This window comes from Coffea arabica, chromosome 8e (genome assembly GCF_036785885.1).
Source record: "Coffea arabica cultivar ET-39 chromosome 8e, Coffea Arabica ET-39 HiFi, whole genome shotgun sequence".
Taxonomy (NCBI): domain Eukaryota; kingdom Viridiplantae; phylum Streptophyta; class Magnoliopsida; order Gentianales; family Rubiaceae; genus Coffea; species Coffea arabica.
In genome coordinates this window covers 52,058,859-52,078,722 of record NC_092324.1, presented here as the reverse complement: position 1 = coordinate 52,078,722, position 19,864 = coordinate 52,058,859, and the positions used below count along the sequence as shown (strand labels likewise).

Genomic DNA, 19,864 nt, shown 5'->3' with positions numbered 1-19,864 from the left:
TCTCAAAACGAAGATTCATTTTTCACTCACCTATGCCTCTTCTCGATTCTTCATTTATTTATCCTCATCCCCTTAATTTTTAAGATAAATCTTACACGTCTCTCATATGTAGGCAATGGGAACAGTAACCTTTATATATATATATATATTGGGAATGAACAGTCATGGATGTATTTTCCTCTATCATTGAGTATGAGCCGCAACCACCAACGAATACAACAGGGAACGAGGGTCGAGACTCGAGAGGCAAGGCCACGAGAGTGGCTGGCTAGGTCCACACATAACTTCGATATCAAACACCATGAATATTACAAGAGCGAGTGGTGGACCAGACAGTTGCCTCTGGGACACGTCACAAAACTGATGGTGATGATGTCATTATGACATGGCAGTTGACGTGCAGTAGCCTTGTCCCAAAACGTGAAAGACATGTACAAAGATGATAAAGCTTACCCATAACTTAAGTTTTGTACCTATAACTTAAGTTTGTTTTAATATATAATTCCTTTTATTACAAAAAAAAAAAGATGATAAAGCTTCAATACATGGCACCCCCAACCCCCCCCCTCCAAAAACAAAAAATGGAAAAAAAAATATTTTTTATGGGGGAGAAGGAGGTTGGGGGAGGGGGGGGGGGGAAGAAGAGCGGAGAGGTTTTACACAAGCAGTTGACCCAAAACGACGTCACTTCGTTTTGCAAGCTTCAGAAGAAAAAGAAATCACGAGAGGGGGGTAATGAGTAGGGTTCAGCTGTATCGAGTTGTTGACCTTGTCTTGATAGTATTTAATGGACGAGGTGGACACGTTGATGATCCGATCGGCCAAGTGGGGACGCGTCGGCATCGGAGGTGGGACCACATTTGTTGTCGGCGTCAGCCAGTGCATTTGTAGGCCAGCCCCAGCCGAATACAGCCAAAATACAACTTTTTGAAAGGTCAACCCTACACGTAAACACTCGAATTAGTGACTAGCAGTGAGTGGGGATGATCATATGGAATTTCAAACAATTTTGGGCCATGATGATGCGGATGCGGCCTCAAAGAATTGGCCAAGATGTCGTTTGTGTAAACCGCCACCGCCAGAAGAGAAATTTCCACTTTCTCGAGCAAGTATGATTTCACATTCACACCCGAAAATGTGAAGTGAAAGCCAAAAAAAGAAAAAAGAAAAAAAGGAAACTTAGGAACAATGGTGTTACATCAAAAAAAGGCCTGTTTCTTAAGCGAAAGGCACCCATTCTAGGTCTCAAATTTAACGAGTTGTTAATGGTGCAGTTCCTATAAGTAACAAAGATGCATAGCAAAGAATGTGCTTTTTTGAGCATGTTTAATTTGAAGACGAATTCAGAGAAGCCCGGTTTGGGTTCCATCAAGGAAGGAGAGAAAGAGGATTCTCATTTCGACTCAAATTTGGAAACTGAACGACCATAAAAAAAAAGAGTGAAATTAGGTTGATGTCATCGTCATTTTTGGCTTTGTGAATTTCTTTATCGTTGCCTAATAATCCTCATACTCGTCTTGGATGGGTTGGTGAAAGAGGGAATTGAAGGCCAAAAAAAAAAAAAAAGAAAAATCAGAAGAGTGGGCATTTTGCATAAAGGGAGGGAGGAGGGCATGAGAGGCACGGGGGATGGGGGGAAAAGGATATGGATTGACTTTTCCAGAGAAGAAGAAGAGGGTTAGGTTGGTATCACATGCAGATAGGAAAAAAGGGTCTCTAGGCCTTTGAAATTGGGTCCATCACGAGCCTTGTCTTCAAAACGCCATCCATCATCATCATCATCCTTCAAAGCCACCTTTACGTCTTTAATGCCTCGGGTCCCATGCAAAAAGATGCGATAACAACTCTCTCTCTGATGACTGGTCTGATGTCACTCCCTCTTCACCATCTAAAAGAAGATGAGGATGGATGAAGAATCGGTCATCAGCCTCCATTTGGAATTCAGCCACTGGTTGATTGTTGAGCGCTTGGTCCTCCCACCCTGTTTCACCCTTTGACGGTGATGATATATATTTTTGCAAGTGTCGTTTCGCAGTGGCTTTTGGACTCCGCTTGGCTCCTCCTCTTGAGTTTTTTACCCATGCATTAGTATCACCGACCCGATTGATCTTTTCGACTACCACATCATTAGTTAGTTGTACTTTGAATTATGCGCCGCGAAATCTTTTCAAGACCATGATCGATGATTATGCATCATACAATTTGGATCCAATTTGGTTAGTTTCTGTAAACGTGAACTTTTTAAATTACACATGACATGATGTGAATTTAGAGACTTTAAAAATTGTGAATTAATCATCAGGACTTTGCAGATTATTAGGTGCATGACAGTCTGTTGTAGGAGCATTGCTCTTGCAGATTAAATTACGTGTGGATGCAAATTTTTTTAAGGTAGTAGGACAGAAGTGTGTCTTGTCATTTTTGAAATGCTGGCGATGCAGAATTTAAGATTAGCTTTCCTTGATTATTCCTGAAATTGCTTGTCTGTCAGCCACAGCTACAACACTTTGAGTTGAATGTCAAGAACGTACGATCCTGTTTAATATTCCAGTTGTCAAGACAAATCCAAAGCAATATGCATAATTGATTGGGGTAACACTGGTCAAGACACTTCCACTGAAATTTTAGGCAAGTACCATAGCTGAAACTAGTACATTTGCTCTTTAACAGTAGAAGGAGGGAGAAATTATTGAGGAGGTGTACAATTTCTCCCGATCCGAATATTAAAAAGGGGGTTTGAAGCAAATTCAAATGTTAAAAAGGTTTACTTTCGGATTTTTCTCATCTACAGAGGGTAAAGGGCAACAATAATGATTCTATTTGCCTGAATTTTTGACAAGCAAATCTTTTGACAAGAAACAAGATCTAAAACTATTTTTTTTTTTTTTTGTTTAATACGTACACTAAATAAAGGACCTTTTTGTTTCTTTTGACTAAGCTCATAACTAGGGAAATTTTTTTATACATTTGGGTTAAAGAAGCTTTTAGCTTTTCGACAGGATTCTAGACTTTTTTGTGAGCTTTAGAAAAGTTGTAACCTTGATATATATATATATAAAGACCGTGAATGTTACTTAGAGGCCATTATTGGATGATCTAATCACTAACCACGTATCTGAGTGTGTTTGGATTGTAAATTATTACATCTTATTTACATACACTGATTTACTTGTATCATCAACACATTTTTAATCACTTTTTTATCTCACATACATCATATCAAAAAAGTGCTATAGTACTTTTTCCATAAAATTATCTCAAATAATTTACAATCCAAATACACTCGTGCCTTTCTTTGATTTATGCAAACGGAAAATCTAAATGGGCTGAATCCCAATAATTACCTCTATTGTGTAAGTTACGGAACGTTGAAAATATCCTGATCTTGAGTTTGCATTGTGAAATGAGAAGATTTTCATCTGAACAAGTTAGCCAAGCTGAGCTGCAATCGCCCGTCGCTCTCCTCCCGAGGAATGGTAAAGAAGAAGAGGACACAAGGATTCATTCGTTAAACAAGGAGTGGAAGCAAATTTCCCCTGCCATACATAAGCAGAAAATGGCAATCAAAGGCAAATCTCAACCAAACTGGGGCGCGTGGCAATGAATTAATGCGTACATTTTGGACTTTAACTGCAACTGGGCTGGCTCCACATGTAATAAATTCATAAAGTAAGCTTTTATAATCACTTGTACGGACCACTTTGGTCCACACGGGATAAGTTAAAAACTTAGCCCTCCTTCCCTCATGTCTGATTCTGTGCTCAGTCTCATCTCTTTTCTTTCTCCGTTTTTGCTTTATTATCATTTGTTATGGACTTCTAAAAGATTAATCCTAACAAAGAATTGATTAATTTTTTTTATGCACTGATAGTATAGTAATTATTTTTTTACACTAACAATTACATATGCACGTCACGTGTACATGATTTAAACCTGAAATTTGAATTCGTGTTATAATCTAAACCTGTTAATATTAAAAAAAAATTATACATCAACGGTGTATATGTTAGTATTAAAAGGATTAAAACGAATTAGATGCGAAAATCTATCATGATTATTGTTGAAAACACTTGAATATAGTTATAGCTAGGCACTTGAATGTTCTTTCTATCCACCTGATATGCAGAATTTAAAGAAGATGGAGGAGTAAATATTAGGCCCATTCTGAGGATCTTTAAATCTACTCTTCTACTTTTATCAGTAAATTGATCATTTTATATACCTTTTTGGGGATAAAGTTTGAAACGAGTGGCACTGTTCTACTTCAGTAGATGAGAGTAAAAGTTGAATCATAAATGTGAACTCTTGACAGGCTGAAGCAGTCCTTGGCCAAAAAATCGTCTGCAGCTATAAATACAGCGAGCGGAGACCCAACCCTGAAATAATTCTCATATTGCAGGGTGTAGGCTAGAATCTCTGCGCTAGGACTACTACTTTTTACTAACAGCTTTCACATTTCTATCTCTATTCAAAAGAGTAAATACTCTCTGTTGCTTCTCATTCTCCAACTTCATCCCTTCTCTTCATTCAGGTCCTTCAATCCTTGTCTTCATCTTGTATCACTAACCATTTCTGCATCAAATTTTTGAACTCAAAATCCCTGAAAACCCCAGTTCCCAGTTGATCCCGATATTTTGTGTGGATCAGCAGCTGCCATTAAGTACTGAATAGAGTTATTATCCTTCCTTTCATTCCCAAATTCTTCTTCTTATAGATTTCCTCTTTTCTCATCAATCTCACTCTCCTGATCCGGGAAAAAGGGACAAATTTTTTTTTGAGTCCCCTGTTTCCTCCTCTGTTTCTCCCCTGTTTTGTCTCGCTTTGAAAATCAAATCCCAAGTAAAATGGCAAGAGTTCAAGAAAACACCGTGCCTTTAGCATTTGAAGATGGTGCTAGCATTCGATCTTCACTCTCGCATCTCATTTTAACTGGTGGTGCTAACACCTTAGACTCAATCCTCTCTTACGGCCAACAGCCAAATCCTGTGGCGGACTCTGTTTTTGAGCCACTAGGATCTTCAGTCTACCTCAAACAAAGAGATCTGCTCCACAAATTCTATGAAGAAAATAAAGGAAACTCCTCTGCAGTTTCAAGAATTAGGCTAACGAACCCTCTTCAGAACTCTGTATATGCACAGAGTTTTATGCATCCATGCAAGAAAAAGCTATACAGAGGGGTGCGGCAGAGGCACTGGGGCAAGTGGGTAGCTGAGATAAGACTTCCTCAGAACAGAATGAGAGTTTGGCTTGGAACCTATGACACAGCTGAAGCAGCAGCCTATGCATACGACAGAGCAGCTTACAAGCTTCGCGGGGAGTATGCCCGGTTGAATTTTCCCAATCTTCGCGATCCTAGCAAGTTGGGATTTGGAGATGGTGCCAGGTTGAACGCTCTGAAGAATGCTGTGGATGCTAAAATTCAAGCAATTTGCCAGAAGGTTAAAAGAGAGAAAGCCAACAAGAATGCCAAGAAAAGTAGTGGCGGAAGTGGTGATGCTACAAAGGTTAAAGAGAGCAAGAAGGAAATGAAGATTCTTGATACATCCTCATCCTCATCCTCACTGCCTCCGCTTGGTAACGACAACAGTTGGAGTAGTGAATTGGTTTCACCGACTCCTAGTGTTTCGGAAGATGGAATTTGGAAGGGTGAGAATTCATCTACCTCGATCTCAGGTGAATTTCCAGTTGGACCGGTGGGTTCAGAGTTTGAGGATTGCTCCCTTGCTAGATTTCCCTCCTTTGATCCTGATTTGATATGGGAAGTGCTGGCTAATTAGAAATTAGATTTTGAGACTTCGTTTTTTTTTTTTCCCAGTCACTATTTGTACGTCTAGAAATTTAGGGAATTCAGTCTTTAGTTCTTACGTCTTATGTAATAATACTAGTAGTTAGTGTAAATGCTTAATTTTGGTGGTACCCTGTCTAGTAGTAGTACTACTGTCAGGTTTGCTGCGCTCAGTTGTGTGTTGGTGTTTAACCTTTGTTTGGATGGTGAGGAGTTCGAATATTAGTGAGTGGAGTTGGGTGTTGAATCATCAATTTATGCAGATCACTTCACCCTGAAGAAGTTTTCATATGCATCTAGGACATGAGAAGTAGCAAGTTATCTCACCCACCCAACTCGTGATTACTAAAAAAAGTTCATAATGATTTGTCGTGATGGATTTGTTAATTTTACTTCGATATGCAAGAAGATGCAAAGAACGTCTGGTTAGTACTCAATTTCTGCTATCCTCTGGATCTGTCTATAATATCTATCTGTGGTTGATCATTTTGGAAGATGTGTGGGGGTAACTTAACCATAGTAGTGAGCTACAAATACAAGATTTCACCAAGGCAGAAATCCACGCGCAGAATCTTTTGCAACATTTATTTGTTTTTGTTAGAAAATTACGAATTCAATCACATGGAGAAAATAATCTAGTCCTTTCATTGTCGCGAAGGAAAACCACAGAGGGAGAGTACCACGGTTGGCTGCTTTTGACAATGAAGAGTTCGTTCTGGTAAAGTCCCCCGTGGTGACTGATTTTGGCTTTGGTAATCAGTTATCAGTCTACGTGTTTTTAGACCGAGTGCAAAAATTTTCTCTTCCGATTCTCAAAACGTTTGGAACTGATGCGATTTTCTAAAAGCAAAGATTGAAGTCAAGGAGGTTATTTATTCGCAGTTTTACTTTCCAAGAACACGCAGCAGTGCTCTTTTAGCACTTCAGAAGGGTGAGGACCACAAGATAATTCGTGTTGTACGATGGAGGATTTAGTACCCAACCACCAGCTCTTGGGCTGGTGACCACCACCAAGCCCTTAAGGCTTTGGTGGGGTGGGAGGCAAGGTTTGACACCAAAATGCCACTCTTGTGGCTCTGCTTCAAATCCAAACGGGTGCACTATCCGTCTGTTTCAAACCTTGCCTCCCACCAAAATGCCACTCTTGTGGCATTGCTTCAAATTCAAACGGGTGCGTAGTGCACCCGTTTGATCCGGTGGTGGTTCTGTCCCCATCGGTCTCCATAGGCTCAGTTGAACCTCTCCCATAGATAGAGTAGGAGTAGGAATATAGATGATAATTGAAAAAAAAAATAAAAAAAAAGAAAAAAAAAAGATGGAGGATTTAGTACCCATGTTATTTTGGCACGAATACACGTTCCATTCCAGCTTCCACTTCATGGTTAAAATAAAAGAAAAAAAAAAAAAAAAAAACCCCAAGGCCTGTTGCTACACAACATTCCTTACTAGGACTAGGGAATGCAAAGTTGTCTGAAACATTTGCACAACATCTAATGGATTATGTTCTGTAATTAGCACAGAGATTATATTCTGAACAACAGTACATCCTACTGATCAAAGTGCCACTCAAGGTTCCACCTACAGGTGCCAACTGGAAGCCCGTCTAAATTTTTAGTGATATCATTGCATGGAATAAATTGCACTTAAAATTCTTCAGATTACTTGCCTAAGCCATATGAGATATCTTACATACATGACAACTGTTAATAAATTACTGATCTCTACAACTTTTTGCCATGACAACTATAATATGTTACGTACATGACAACCGTTAATGACTCCCAACTGCTAACTGAAAAAAGTGGAGCAAAAGTACCAGCATGCCTCAGAAAAACAAATGGACTTGACACTTTTATATCAACCTATCAACTTATAGAAGTAAAATTACACATGATGAAGAATAATATATACTCTACCAGTTCAGTGAGTTCTTTGACTCCTGAAGTTTGGCACTATAGGAACTCTCTATCTCCTCCTGCGCAGTTCACAAAATGCCTTGGGTCAATCCTAATGTTTCTCAACTCTGTTCATTCAAATTCGAAATAGATGCAGATTTCATTGCTAGTCCAGGGGAATAGCTAAGAGATAACTAATACAGGAAAAAGGCAAGATTAAAAAAAAAAATGGAGTTCAAGGCCTAGGGCTAACAAAATTTAGATGGTGTTAAAAAACTTTTGACCTTAGATGACATAAGAGCTAGCCTATATAACACTAGTGTTCATAGAGAAAATATAATGTGTCTCAGAAAACAATGAACACAACCCCAAAATTCAAAAAAATAATATAGGAAGAAAATGGAAAAGACCATAGTCTTTTAGTGTGAGAACAAGTTATCATAATAATTGAGAAATACCTTGCATGATTTTAGCAGAGGCTGCAAGAAAGATGATCGAAAATATCTGACAGAATCTCCCAGCGATGTTCTATCCCATTCTGCCACCAAGAATTACCATAATGTATAACTAATATCTGACCTTCCAGTTTGGAAAGACTTGGAGTCATTAGACAACTATCTTGAATGGAATATACTACTAAATGTGCAGATGTTTAAAAGCCATGACAGTTTTCAAGTTTTATCATGGTCATTCCAGATAAATTCACCTAATGACAAAAGGAAGAAACACCAACCTGAAGCAATTGTGTGCCATCTAATTCACAATGAACATAACATATATTCTAAATAATTAGGCAATTAAGAAGAGCCAGAAATAATTATTCATTCTGGGATGCTTGCTAGATTAACTTTCATCAACCAAATCAAAGAGCACTCATAGAATCTCTGGTTCTGTAAGCATACCATTGTCACCTTCCTTTCTTGAACCTTCCGTATTAAGTTCTTCAAGGATCTGCATATTTGGGTAAGGAGATAATGAATAGATAAGAAACTTATTTGTGATAAAAAACAACAAAGATTTTTTTATTTTGAGAACGAATTAACTATTTAAAACCATTTGACCACTCCCAAAATAAGGGGGCATACAGAAGGCTATCAGCATTCCCATAATAAATTCTTGTAGAAATGATGAATAATTTCTTGCACATTGATGCTTACCTTAGAAAGTGTCGGTACTGCAGTAGGGTCAAAATCTTCACAGCAGTTTGGATCAATAGGAATGCACACACGGCCTGCAGAAAAAAAAGGAAGCAAGATGCAAGAATTGTATGTCAAGGAGCTGCAAACAAGAAAAATGCATTTCAGATGAATCACAGTACATATGCTCAACAGCTATCATATCTTCACAGCTAAAGTTTGAACCCAAAGTCCAAAGATAGGTTTTCCAATCAATGCACACGGTTTCTAATACTAAAATCAAATGAAAGTGAGCACCCATCAGAATTTATAAAATCCTGAACTTCTATATATCTTGAAGGTTAATGCAAACCTGTTTTTGGGTGTACACAGAAGGGTGCCTTTAGCAAATGGTTCATGTGTCTTGAAACCTGATACATTTCAGTGATTCATTCAGGTTGGGAACAGAAGAAGTTAAGGTGATTAGCAAGGAAATATGATGTCTGACAAGAGGCAGTAGAAGAGGTAGGGGGAATTTACAGACCTCCATGTCAAGCCTTGGATATGTAAAAGAAAAAACTATCTCTTCCACACACCGACGAAGATGCAACTGAAACGGGAAAAGGAAAGTACATTTTGATTTACTCAATCAAGATTTGATTGTTTATCGGTAACTTCAGACTGGGAGTACATAGAAGGAGCAGGATACATGAATTAGCTTTAGCTAACTGCAGCTCCTTTACTCTGACCTACTGACCTTTTGTTTCCCTGATTGCAGCATGTGCTTCAGTTGCTGCCAGCGGACAACATTAATATCTTCTTTTGAGCGCCTATTATCAGCCCACTTTCCACGAAGCTCTGAAGTAATGGCTGCAAAATAAACATTCTGTTTCACAACTTCCCAGTGCTTGAGGAAGGGTTACCCGTAACACAACAGAACGAGGATCAGGAGATGAATTCCAATGATATTTAAATACACATACATTCATCAGGAATCATTCCTAGAATCTTCTCGTATCGGTCCTCATCTAATAATAGATTTTGAGTGGAAAGCAATTTTTCCTCGAAGAAAATTTTCAGAACTTCATTGTGTGCTCTCCTGCAGAGATATAATGAGGACTTATTCACAAAGATGCAAATAGATATAGAAAATTACTTGATTACCTATCATAAGAAAATGACAAATGCACTTACACAAGGAAGGGATGAAGTGCTTGACCTAATAGAGAAACCATTTTATGACTATTCTCATTACCCTGAACAGAAAAATGTGCTCGTTAGATCTTGGGCTAAGAAAAAATAATCCAGAATCACTGGAGATCTGAGATAGGTATGGATTACCTTATACACACGAAAGTAATCTGCAATAGCTGCCCTCTGTTCATTATTCAACCTGGTGTAGTAGCAATATAAGGCACACCTCAATTGGTGAATAGCAAATTTACAGCAAATTTACAAGTCTAAATTTCCTTTACTTTTCTCAAATGTTAGCATTACCTCCTAGCTTTTCCATCGCACACCCAACAATGCACACCACGTCGACCACTGTACACCCAGAGGATGTGATTAAATCCAAAGTCATCTGCAGGACAAAGTTGATTGAAATTAGGATGTTGTAGTATATGATATTTGGTCAACAGATTATATTCTTTTGTAGATAAATCCACAAATAATTTCAGTATCTAAGAGATTATAAGAAAAAATTCGAACCTCAACAGAAATTGAAAACAAGTTCCAATAAAATGAAAGTAAGCACTCACAAAAAAAAAAAAAAAACCGCTCTGAAGAGGAAGAAAATACTGTTTGACAGGACAAAAAGGATCAAATATGATTCAACCAGTTAAAAATTGGCAGTACGCAAGATCATATACTACATCAGAAAGTGAACAAAGAGTACCAAAAAACAAAAAAACACTGTCAATTAGCATATCAATGAGCCGCAATACAATAGTGATAATGGAAAAGAAATTTCTCTTAACATATAAATGCCAGAAATGACAGCTTTAAGGATGAGCAGAGAACATACTCAGATCATAGATGAAAACAGTATGAATACCTCTAAGGGCAGAATCAAGAACTTTAATAGCAACTGTCATCAATGGCCAGCAATCCAAACAGACATCGGCCCCTGAGCAGCAATATCTTACGTCATCATAGTCAGACATATCCTGTATCATAGAAATGTCAAATGGCTGGGGATTCCAACTATGCAGTCTTAAATTGTAAAATTAAGCAACTCACTATATCAAAAATGAGCTCCCTCTCGACTGGAGTGAAGACATTATCACTCCCTTGTGCATAGGCATGCCTCCTTGCAGGCTGCAGGAAACGAGAAAGCACATAAAATGCTAAATGAAAAGCCGATGACTCATTCATGCGTACAGGATGGTACTGAGCATTCAAATAAAAGAAGCCTCAAGCATGTTTTGATAAAAACAACATCGATTTCCAATCTTCCGCTATTCATTCATTGCATTCTCATATTGCGCTTGCAACATATGTCATAACTCATACGTACCCAGAATGTAAACAAATGGACATTTTTACCAATAAAACAGGACCAAAGCAAAGAAATCTTACATCCACACTGTAAACAGGGCCAATATCAATTTTAAAGGGACATTTTTCCCTTATAGAATTTTCCATTTCAGACAAGCCACTGAAAGACTGAAACCGCAAATATATGTCATTATCCAAGGTGAAGGAGAATTCTCTGCGCCCGAAGTATGAATGGTCGCACCCGGGATGCTTGCCATCTAACCAGCCAAAACATAACTCTGTGAGTTCTTCAAAAGAAAAGATACAGTATCTCTTTTTTCCCCCAACAAAAAGGGGAACCTGTAGGTTAAGATATCCAGCATACCGTTCCCATACGACATCCATTTAAACACATCAGCATGAGGAAAAAGCTTCCCTGCCACAGACAGAAACTATATAAGGAAGCATCCGGTAGACAACAGGTTTTTCTTTTTCCGAAAAAAGAAATCTTTCAACGGGAGAGAGGTGGGAAGGATGAAGTAGGATGGGGAAGGTAAGGGAATGGAGGCACTAAAAATTAAATCCAGAATCCTTGCTCTAAGACGAGGAACAAAAAGGCACTGGGATTTATACAATTCTCGAATTTATGCATAATCGATGATAGATTAAAAGCAGTAAACTTGTTCAAGATTAAGAAATGAACATTCATATTCTAAGACGAAGAAAACTTACCGTAATAAAGTTTGAGGTAATTCACGTTGACTCCATCAAAGATTAAATTATTCTGCCTCTGCTGATCAGCTCCTGATCCATCAATAATCATATCGTCTCTTCCATTTTCAGCTCCCTCTCCAGCCATGACTAGGAAACTCGTCACACTATTTTCACAGATGATATGCAAAAAGGGTTATTGTAAAGAAAAAGAAAACCTGGCCCTAAGGAAAATTAAAATATTACTACTACTTAATATATACTGATTTTTGTAATTAAAACTTTGAGATATTGCAGAAACGAAGAAGAAAACTTACGATCCGCGTGGGGTTGGCGAGCTGAGGAACGAAGAAGGAGCTTTGAACTCTGAGAAGCGAATCGATTGAGAAGATTTGCGGAATGGCGGGAAAAAGGGAGGCCGATGAAGGCGAGGAGCAGTACTGGCGGGAAATTATTGTCCGGGAAGATCGCCTTCTGGGCCCGTTTGCAAACTGAGGAGCTTTTCATTTGGGTCGGCCCAATGAAATTTCCAGCAAATTTTCTTTACGCACGCAGTTACAATTTACAAGTCTAGGATTTTGTTAAAGAGTTAATCTAATATACATTGTTAGTGTAAACACTATCACTATTAAATACTGTATATAACATATGTGTAAAATTTGAATTTGAAATTCAAAATTTACTCATGTGTTATTCATCTAACTGTGATAGTATATATACTAATAGTGTATAAAAAATTTACTCTTTGTTAAATCCTGAAGAAGGAAAAAGTTGTATCTTGTGAAGTACCGGATTTACGAGGCACTTGCATGATCTCTGAGATGGCTACAATTTTGCACTAGTTAATGTAAACAAAAGACAAAACGAAATTTTTTTTCCAAAATAATGACATTTTTGAGTTCCAAATTCAACTACACTTTGTCATTTTTTTTTTTTTTGGGAACTCATGATTTTATCAAAGTTAATCTCTGAATAAAATGACTATGCTACCAACATTTTTCTTCTAATGGGAGATTTTCAAACCTTAAGAAAGACGATCAGTAAAACTCAAAATGAAGGGTTTGAATCAAAGACCGTACGATCAATGTCCTTACAACTTAAGTTGGCTCTCGGAGGCTAAATGACATCATTCTACTTGGCCACAGCTCGGGCAAAGACTCTTGATCAAGCAATTTTTTTTTTTTTTTTTTGAAACACTTGGTCAAGCTAATTTTGATGTTTACTACTACTAGTGGAATGCCATTATTGACATGATACAACTCCTAATTTTGGCTTTTGAAAGAGAAGAAGCGTCGCATGAAAGGCGTGAACAGAATAAATTATTCGATCTGTAAGATATTTGGGCAGACCTTTCACCTTCGTCACGTGGATCATTTGGTAACTGGTACTACGCGCTTTCAGTCCTCACATCATTTCAGGTTCTAGTTAAGGGAGGGCTTATCGGGGAAAAAAAAATTAAGGGAGGGCTTACGTAGGTATGCCTGTCAACGGTCCGGGTCTAGACCCGGACCCGGCCCGAATCCGTGAAATTATTGCCGGTATGAGTAGGGATTTAATTCCGTTATCCGGATCCGGATCCGTTTTGTCAAACAAAAAAATGGGTCAGATACGGAATATAGTATTCCGACCCGTATTAGACCCGGATCCGGATATAAATGGATTAATAATTTAAAATATGTATATTTATCAATATAATTTGATTAGAGCGATGTATTTGAGTAAAGCCAATTTGATTTATTTTCTTATTTGGTTTTTTTTTGTATTAGTTAGAAATTAGTGTACAAATATATTTTTTTCTCATTTTTATTAGAAATTGTAAATTTTCATAATTTTTTTCGGGTAGACCCGGACTCGGATCCGACACCCGTCGGATTCGGATTCAGAACATAGAGTAGAAGACCCGTCGGGTAAACGAGTCGAATCCGAATCCAATTTGGTATGTCGGGTCTGGATCCGAAATAATGAATTTCGACACGGCCCCGACCCGTTGACAGGCCTATACGTAGGTAGGGTCGAAAGAGGGGTAAAAATTGACGCTTTAATTAGCCAACGCAAATTAATATGGTTGAAAGGGATTACCCTCCATCTCCATGCCTCTTTTTTTTTCAAAAAAAAATTCAACAGTATAAGTATTAGCCAAACCTTTTTATTTCATGCTTTAATTAACTTAAAATTGTCGTCAAATTTTGTTGTTCGCGTAGGGAAGGCAATTTGGACTTGAGCAGCCTCATTATTTTTACATGTAAATTTTTAACCTTTTCACTAATTGCCAAGGCAATTTGGCGACGGCCGCTTCCTCAGGTCGTGTTTAATGCTATTTGGCAAATACTAACCGAACGTTTTAGTCAAGTTTAATATTTGACGAGCACTAAGTCATAAGCCGATTTCATTTGATTTGTCCACAACCAAATGATTATGAATAAACTCTTACCAAACTCCCCGAATATATTATACTAGGCAAAGCCAAAGTACTAAAAATAAGTACTCTAATAATATACGTGTGAGGTAAAATGATAATTTAAAAAATATTTTAATTATTTTTGAAAAACTTCCAAAGATTAGAGGAAAATTTTTTAAAATATTTCCTTAACACATTTTTTAATTATTTGCTTCTTGTCACCTATATCCCATCACTATAAATAATTTTTTTATATGAAAAAGGAGAATGGCAGGCAATGAGAAATTTAGTTTAATCCATCTGGCCAATAACAAGAAACAGCAGACATTGCAGCCATTAATGCTGTAGGCAATTAAGTTTTTCTTTTTATTTATTACATAAAATGGAAATGAGATGTGGATGAGAGAGAGAGAGAGAGAGAGAGAGAGAGCACTTCTGTTCACACTTTTTAGGCCCATTATTTATTTAAAGCCAGGGGAGGTTTCAATGGCGGTGTATTTTGGACCCTTCCAGGGCTGACTTTGCCGCAAACATCCACTCCCTCTGCCCTTTCTCTTCATCCCATCCGATAACACGCAAAATCCACTCAAGTTCCTGCTTCTGTCGGTGGAAATAATCTCTTACGGAATTGCTTATTGTTTGATTAGTAGTGATTATGTTCAGCATAATGAGTGGCGAAAAAAGAACTGGAATGGAAGATGAGCACATCAGAAGGCATCACATGCATGAGGTCAAAGCCAACCAATGCTCGTCGTCTCTTGTTAAACATATTAAAGCCCCAGTTCACCTTGTAAGTCAAAGGGGCTCTTGATTCTTTTTTTTTTTTTTTGGTCTATGCTTATATAAAACTGTTCAGTTGGGCTTTGGATCTGTGTTTCCTGATTTACGGGCAGTTAATCTTTTTGTGATTTTTATTTGGGATTTTTTTGAGCGAATTTGATCTGGGATTACTTTATTTTCATCATCGTCTCCTTGGATTTTTAGTTTGTCCGACGCTTTGGCATATTAATGCTTACTGGCACTTAGCAGTGCTTTTTCTGTTCACTGATACCGAAAGCGTGAGAGATAATGCAGGCAACGATAATCTTGAGGCTTTTCCCCTGCAAAAATTACTCATCTTTCCTTTTTTTCTTTTTTTCTTTTTTATGATACTTGGGGAAGGGGGAGAGGTCAGGACTAAGTAGTTGAGCTTGTGAGCTCCTGCAGTATGTAGCAGGAACTTCAAAGATTAGCTAGTTTCTTGGAAGTTTTACACATCGATACTGTTAGCATTAGCAGGGTAAACTTGGCATTTTCTGATTCTTTTTCCTGTGGGGAGTGGATAAATGAGCTAGCTATTGGGCATTTCAGGTGTGGTCTCTAGTAAGGAGGTTTGATCAACCGCAAAGGTACAAGCCCTTTGTGAGCAGGTGCGTGGTGCAGGGTGATCTTGAGATCGGGAGTGTAAGAGAAGTTAATGTCAAGTCTGGACTTCCAGCTACCACTAGCACTGAAAGATTAGAGTTTCTGGATGATGAGGAGCACATCTTTAGCATGCGGATTGTAGGTGGAGATCACAGGCTAAAGGTACTATACTTTATAGATTCTTCTCTGTTTGGCAAATTCAAAATGTGACTAGGAGAATACAAGTTGACTACTGATGATACGCAATTTCATCGGGATTTACCATGGCAGTCTAAATCGACTATATTAATGTAAGTATCTTTCTTTCTATGTTTTCTCTTGAGCCAGTAAAACACTTGTTGGTTGAGTTTTGTATTGCCTTGAGGAGTTTACTAGGTAATAAGGTGGTCTCATGCTGAAAAACTGTCCTCCTCATTCTATCTTGAAACCTCTTCATGTTTTCCAGTACAATTACCTGTGAACTGGGGGGAAATATTGTGACCTGGGAATTTAGGAGATTCAGTATGCAGTCGGCTGTATTTTGTACGTTTGTTAGATGACTGTTGATTTTCATTCACTACTTGAGGTGTAATATTTATTGCTGTGAACAGCTATTTTTCTTCAGCATGAATAGTCCATGAATGCATTTTTTTTAAAATCTTTTTAGTTTTATTAGTTTTTTTTTTTCTGTTTTTAAGTGTTGCCGGTCACCTACTGTATTATAACTGATACACAATTCATTCTCGAGAGAACGCACTGAGGTCCTTGTCACCTACAGTGCTTTAGAACATTGTGAGAATCGTAACTTGAAATGCTCTGGCATGTGCAGATTTGGGGAGGATTGAGTGTAAGTGAGAGGTTCCAGGTTCAAGCTCTCCCACTTACACTTAAAATAAACAAAAAAAAAGAGTTATAGATGCTCCAATTCATATGCAACTCTGTGCCATGATTACAGTTTTTGTGCATTTGAGCGAACATGTTTATGGTGACTAGTTTCTACGCAATTAGCTGCATCAGCTGCAAATTACACGTACAGGATTTAGATTCTATTGATTTTTCATGGCTTCTTTGGCCAAACTTGTCTTGTTTGTGCTTTTTTCTTTACTATGTGTATATCAAGGGTAGTGAAAAATTCTGCAGAACTACATGTCAACCGTCACTGTTCATCCAGAGGTTATTGATGGGAGGCCAGGGACATTGGTTATTGAATCATTTGTGGTGGACGTGCCAGAGGGAAATACCAAGGATGAAACATGTTTTTTTGTTGAGGCTCTAATAAAGTGTAACCTCAAGTCACTTGCTGATGTCTCAGAGCGCCTAGCTGTGCAGGATAGAGTTGAGCCACTTAACAGAGATTGAGACATGAAAGAGGTACACTTGATTTGCAGCTTCAGATATCCAATTATCATCATTGAAGTACAAGATTTTTCATTTCAATGACTAGAAAGAGCGGCATCTTGCCAATCCTCAATCTTTGAAGGATATGCAACTGCATAACCTAATCATTTGATGGCGTATGCTTGCTCTTTAGCGTCTCACGTCCCATCAGACTTTTAAACCATAAGTCTAGCATGTTATTCTCGAGTTTGGCTTGTAAATATATTTGCCTTTTAAGTGTTGTGTAATTCCAGGTGCATGTAATGCTTGGCTAAGGACATATTCTCTGGGTTTTCCTTCATATTGTCATATTATACTGTGAAGATGTTTGTACTGGATAGGTGATATGCCATGATAGATTAATAGTTGCATTCCTAGAATACATCCCGTTGTACCATTTCTTTTTAAAGAAAAAAAATAGGATACTCTTTTTGTTTACTGGAAATTATATTGATTTAAGCTTGACTTTTAAATGCTAAATTCTGCCTGCTTTTCACTAGAGGGTTGTCAACTCGTGTTTTGAGTTCTATACTATTCTTGCAGCGATTCATACCTGAATTGCTTGTGTAGCTTTCCTAGTTTTATGGATGAGCCAGTTGATGAATGTGCAATTTTAACTGTAATTTTCTATTGTGACCTTGCATGAATATCCAATGAATTGCCATCGGTAGTGGAATTTAGGAAGGAAAGTATATAGATACTGTTCTTTGTTGTGGACTGGACCTTGCTGGTAATGAATCAGTATAAAATATTAAAGGTGTCTTTGCAATAGAAGTGGTGTCATGGAGAAGATAGAGCATGGGCAGATTCTTATGGAGAATATGGGATCCATGTAGCTTGGGAAACTGAAAGCAGAGATTCAATGAACTTTCTCTGATTCGTGACCTAGGAGAAGTGTTGTGCTATTAGCTTTATTCTTCATGTTCCCATTACTTATCTGTAGCTTTATGTAAAGCTGTGAAGCCTGTTCAACCGGCCAAACGATTAGAAAAAAAAAGTAAAAATGTGGTCAGTTATTGGTAAAGAGAGCGCAAGGAGGACAAACACGTTGCATGCTGAATCTGGAAAAGGTCTGGTTGGAGAATCAGCGCATGGTTGAGCATTTGGGTGAGCTGGCCATGGCCTAGTGGCTAGTGGTGAGTGGTGACTTGAGTGATGAGTGGGTACTTAATCCCTACCCAATACCTCCACAAGGCAATAGGGTCTGCATTTAGATCAGGGGCCTTGAGGGCCGACAAAATATTTATGTGTTGCTAGCTCCTCGCCCACCTCTCTCATCCACACACAAGAAATGATGGACCAAATGAACAAACGGGAGGGGGTGCCTTGAGCCCAAGAGGACCACTTTTTCACAAAATTTCAGCTGGAAAATTGCCTTGCAACTAGAGCAATTAATAGGACTTGTTAAGGGTGGTTCTTGAGGAATGCAACTTGCGAGTACTATTCTAGGTTCCACCATTGTCTGTCAGCTTTTTTAAAGTTGTGTTTAGATTGTATAATTTTTTGGAGTTTTTTTTTAAAAAGGTATTATAGCGATTTGATGAATGAGGTAAAAAGATGATTCGGAAATGTGATCACAAAAACGAGTAGATTTTTTTTTTTTGATAAAAAATTCCTTTCAAAACAAGGCCAGAGTTTCCTCTAGAGTCATATTGATGATTTAGTGGTCGTGGGGTCTAGCTGTGGTGTATGCATGGCTGATTCTATGATTCTGCTAGTACCGGGTCCCTGTAACGTACAAAACTTGAAGTAGTGTTTCAACTTTCCCCATAATTAATTATCAAAAAAAAAAAAAAAACTTTCCCCATAATTAAGGTTCGTGGCCCAAGTTGTGGTTAATTCCTTTAAAAAGTTTGTCAACATCATTACAAAAATTTCGCCAACATCATTACAAAAATTTCGCCAACATCAAAGGGTGCTCAACATTTCATGTTGTTTACCTTTTACTGAGAACCTTTTTAAAAAAAAAAAAAAAAATCCTACTACCTTTTTTGAGACTTATTCTGTTTGATAATTTAATTCAGTATTTAAATTTAATGGGTTTAAATTTTAATATGTTCAGACATATTTGATAATCAAGATAAATTTGAACATTTAAATTAATTAAGTGGCATTGAATGTTCTAAACAAAATTTGTGCTAAAAAATGAGTGATGATTTATTTATTTATCGTTTAATGTGATATATATATATTTAAATGTAACAAATTTAGTACTTAATAATTTAATAAATTTCAATTTTAGATTTCGATTTTCAAATTTCGATTATATCAAACGTACCCTACTTGACTCGATAACAAATCTAGCAATTAGCACAATGCCAAGGATCTGTTATCGTTTGGGAAAAAAAAAAAAAAAAATTAGCACAATGCCAAGGACCAACCAAAGGCCCAAAAGGGACAAGAAAAGAGAGACGGAATTGGGTTTGGGGTGTAAACGGAAAGCTCTTGCTTGCAACTTGCAGTATCAGGGCATCCCCGAGAATGATCTATCAAGTAATGGTGGCCTAATTCCTGAAACACGTGCCTGCCTACATGACATTTCTGCTCATCAACAGATCAGCCCCCTTGGCCAAACTAAAATATGCTTCTCAATTTACTACTGCCACGTCAGTACCCGATCCAGCATGGAGCCATTAACTTCCTGTTTTGTATTGCGATCTTAGTTGTGAGTTACGACTTATGCTGTTTTTTTTTTTTTTTTTTACGAGGAGTTATGCTGTTT

At 37.7% G+C, this 19,864-nt stretch overlaps 3 protein-coding genes across 3 annotated transcripts; 2 read left to right on the top strand and 1 right to left on the bottom strand.

Moving 5' to 3' along the window:
* The first annotated feature begins 4,373 nt into the window (after positions 1 to 4,373).
* On the top strand, positions 4,374 to 6,035 carry LOC113703215 (ethylene-responsive transcription factor ERF061-like). The gene has a single exon (XM_027224506.2). The coding sequence runs from the start codon at positions 4,845 to 4,847 to the stop codon at positions 5,775 to 5,777; it is 933 nt and encodes a 310-aa protein (XP_027080307.1). The 5' UTR covers positions 4,374 to 4,844; the 3' UTR covers positions 5,778 to 6,035.
* Positions 6,036 to 7,413: 1,378 nt separating this feature from the next.
* Positions 7,414 to 12,461, bottom strand: LOC113703914 (uncharacterized). Its single transcript, XM_027225431.2, has 17 exons — positions 12,302 to 12,461; positions 12,006 to 12,151; positions 11,659 to 11,709; positions 11,376 to 11,551; positions 11,037 to 11,114; positions 10,852 to 10,963; positions 10,293 to 10,377; positions 10,137 to 10,188; positions 9,990 to 10,051; positions 9,779 to 9,894; positions 9,553 to 9,665; positions 9,340 to 9,405; positions 9,169 to 9,226; positions 8,838 to 8,911; positions 8,583 to 8,631; positions 8,139 to 8,218; positions 7,414 to 7,760 (listed from the first exon to the last, which is right to left on the bottom strand). Exons 2-17 carry the CDS (start codon positions 12,130 to 12,132, stop codon positions 7,698 to 7,700), a joined length of 1,362 nt encoding a protein of 453 aa, XP_027081232.1. The 5' UTR covers positions 12,133 to 12,151; positions 12,302 to 12,461; the 3' UTR covers positions 7,414 to 7,697.
* Positions 12,462 to 14,804: 2,343 nt separating this feature from the next.
* LOC113703915 (abscisic acid receptor PYL8-like) lies at positions 14,805 to 17,580 on the top strand. Its single transcript, XM_027225433.2, has 3 exons — positions 14,805 to 15,172; positions 15,733 to 15,948; positions 16,906 to 17,580. The coding sequence occupies exons 1-3, from the start codon at positions 15,038 to 15,040 to the stop codon at positions 17,122 to 17,124; spliced, it is 570 nt and encodes a 189-aa protein (XP_027081234.1). The 5' UTR covers positions 14,805 to 15,037; the 3' UTR covers positions 17,125 to 17,580.
* Positions 17,581 to 19,864: the final 2,284 nt, after the last annotated feature.

What these genes read in the sequence shown, in the direction of transcription:
- LOC113703215 (XM_027224506.2), top strand. Translation starts at nt 4,845, where the DNA reads ATGGCAAGAGTTCAAGAAAACACCGTGCCTTTAGCATTTGAAGATGGT.
- LOC113703914 (XM_027225431.2), bottom strand. Translation starts at nt 12,132, where the DNA reads ATGGCTGGAGAGGGAGCTGAAAATGGAAGAGACGATATGATTATTGAT. An exon ending in GGGAGCTCATTTTTGATATA is followed by an intron (nt 10,964 to 11,036) that starts GTGAGTTGCTTA and finishes TCTATGATACAG; the next exon opens with GATATGTCTGACTATGATGA. An exon ending in CTGTGTACACCCAAAAACAG is followed by an intron (nt 8,912 to 9,168) that starts GTTTGCATTAAC and finishes TTTTTTCTGCAG; the next exon opens with GCCGTGTGTGCATTCCTATT.
- LOC113703915 (XM_027225433.2), top strand. Translation starts at nt 15,038, where the DNA reads ATGTTCAGCATAATGAGTGGCGAAAAAAGAACTGGAATGGAAGATGAG. An exon ending in TTAAAGCCCCAGTTCACCTT is followed by an intron (nt 15,173 to 15,732) that starts GTAAGTCAAAGG and finishes TGGGCATTTCAG; the next exon opens with GTGTGGTCTCTAGTAAGGAG. An exon ending in GTGGAGATCACAGGCTAAAG is followed by an intron (nt 15,949 to 16,905) that starts GTACTATACTTT and finishes AAAATTCTGCAG; the next exon opens with AACTACATGTCAACCGTCAC.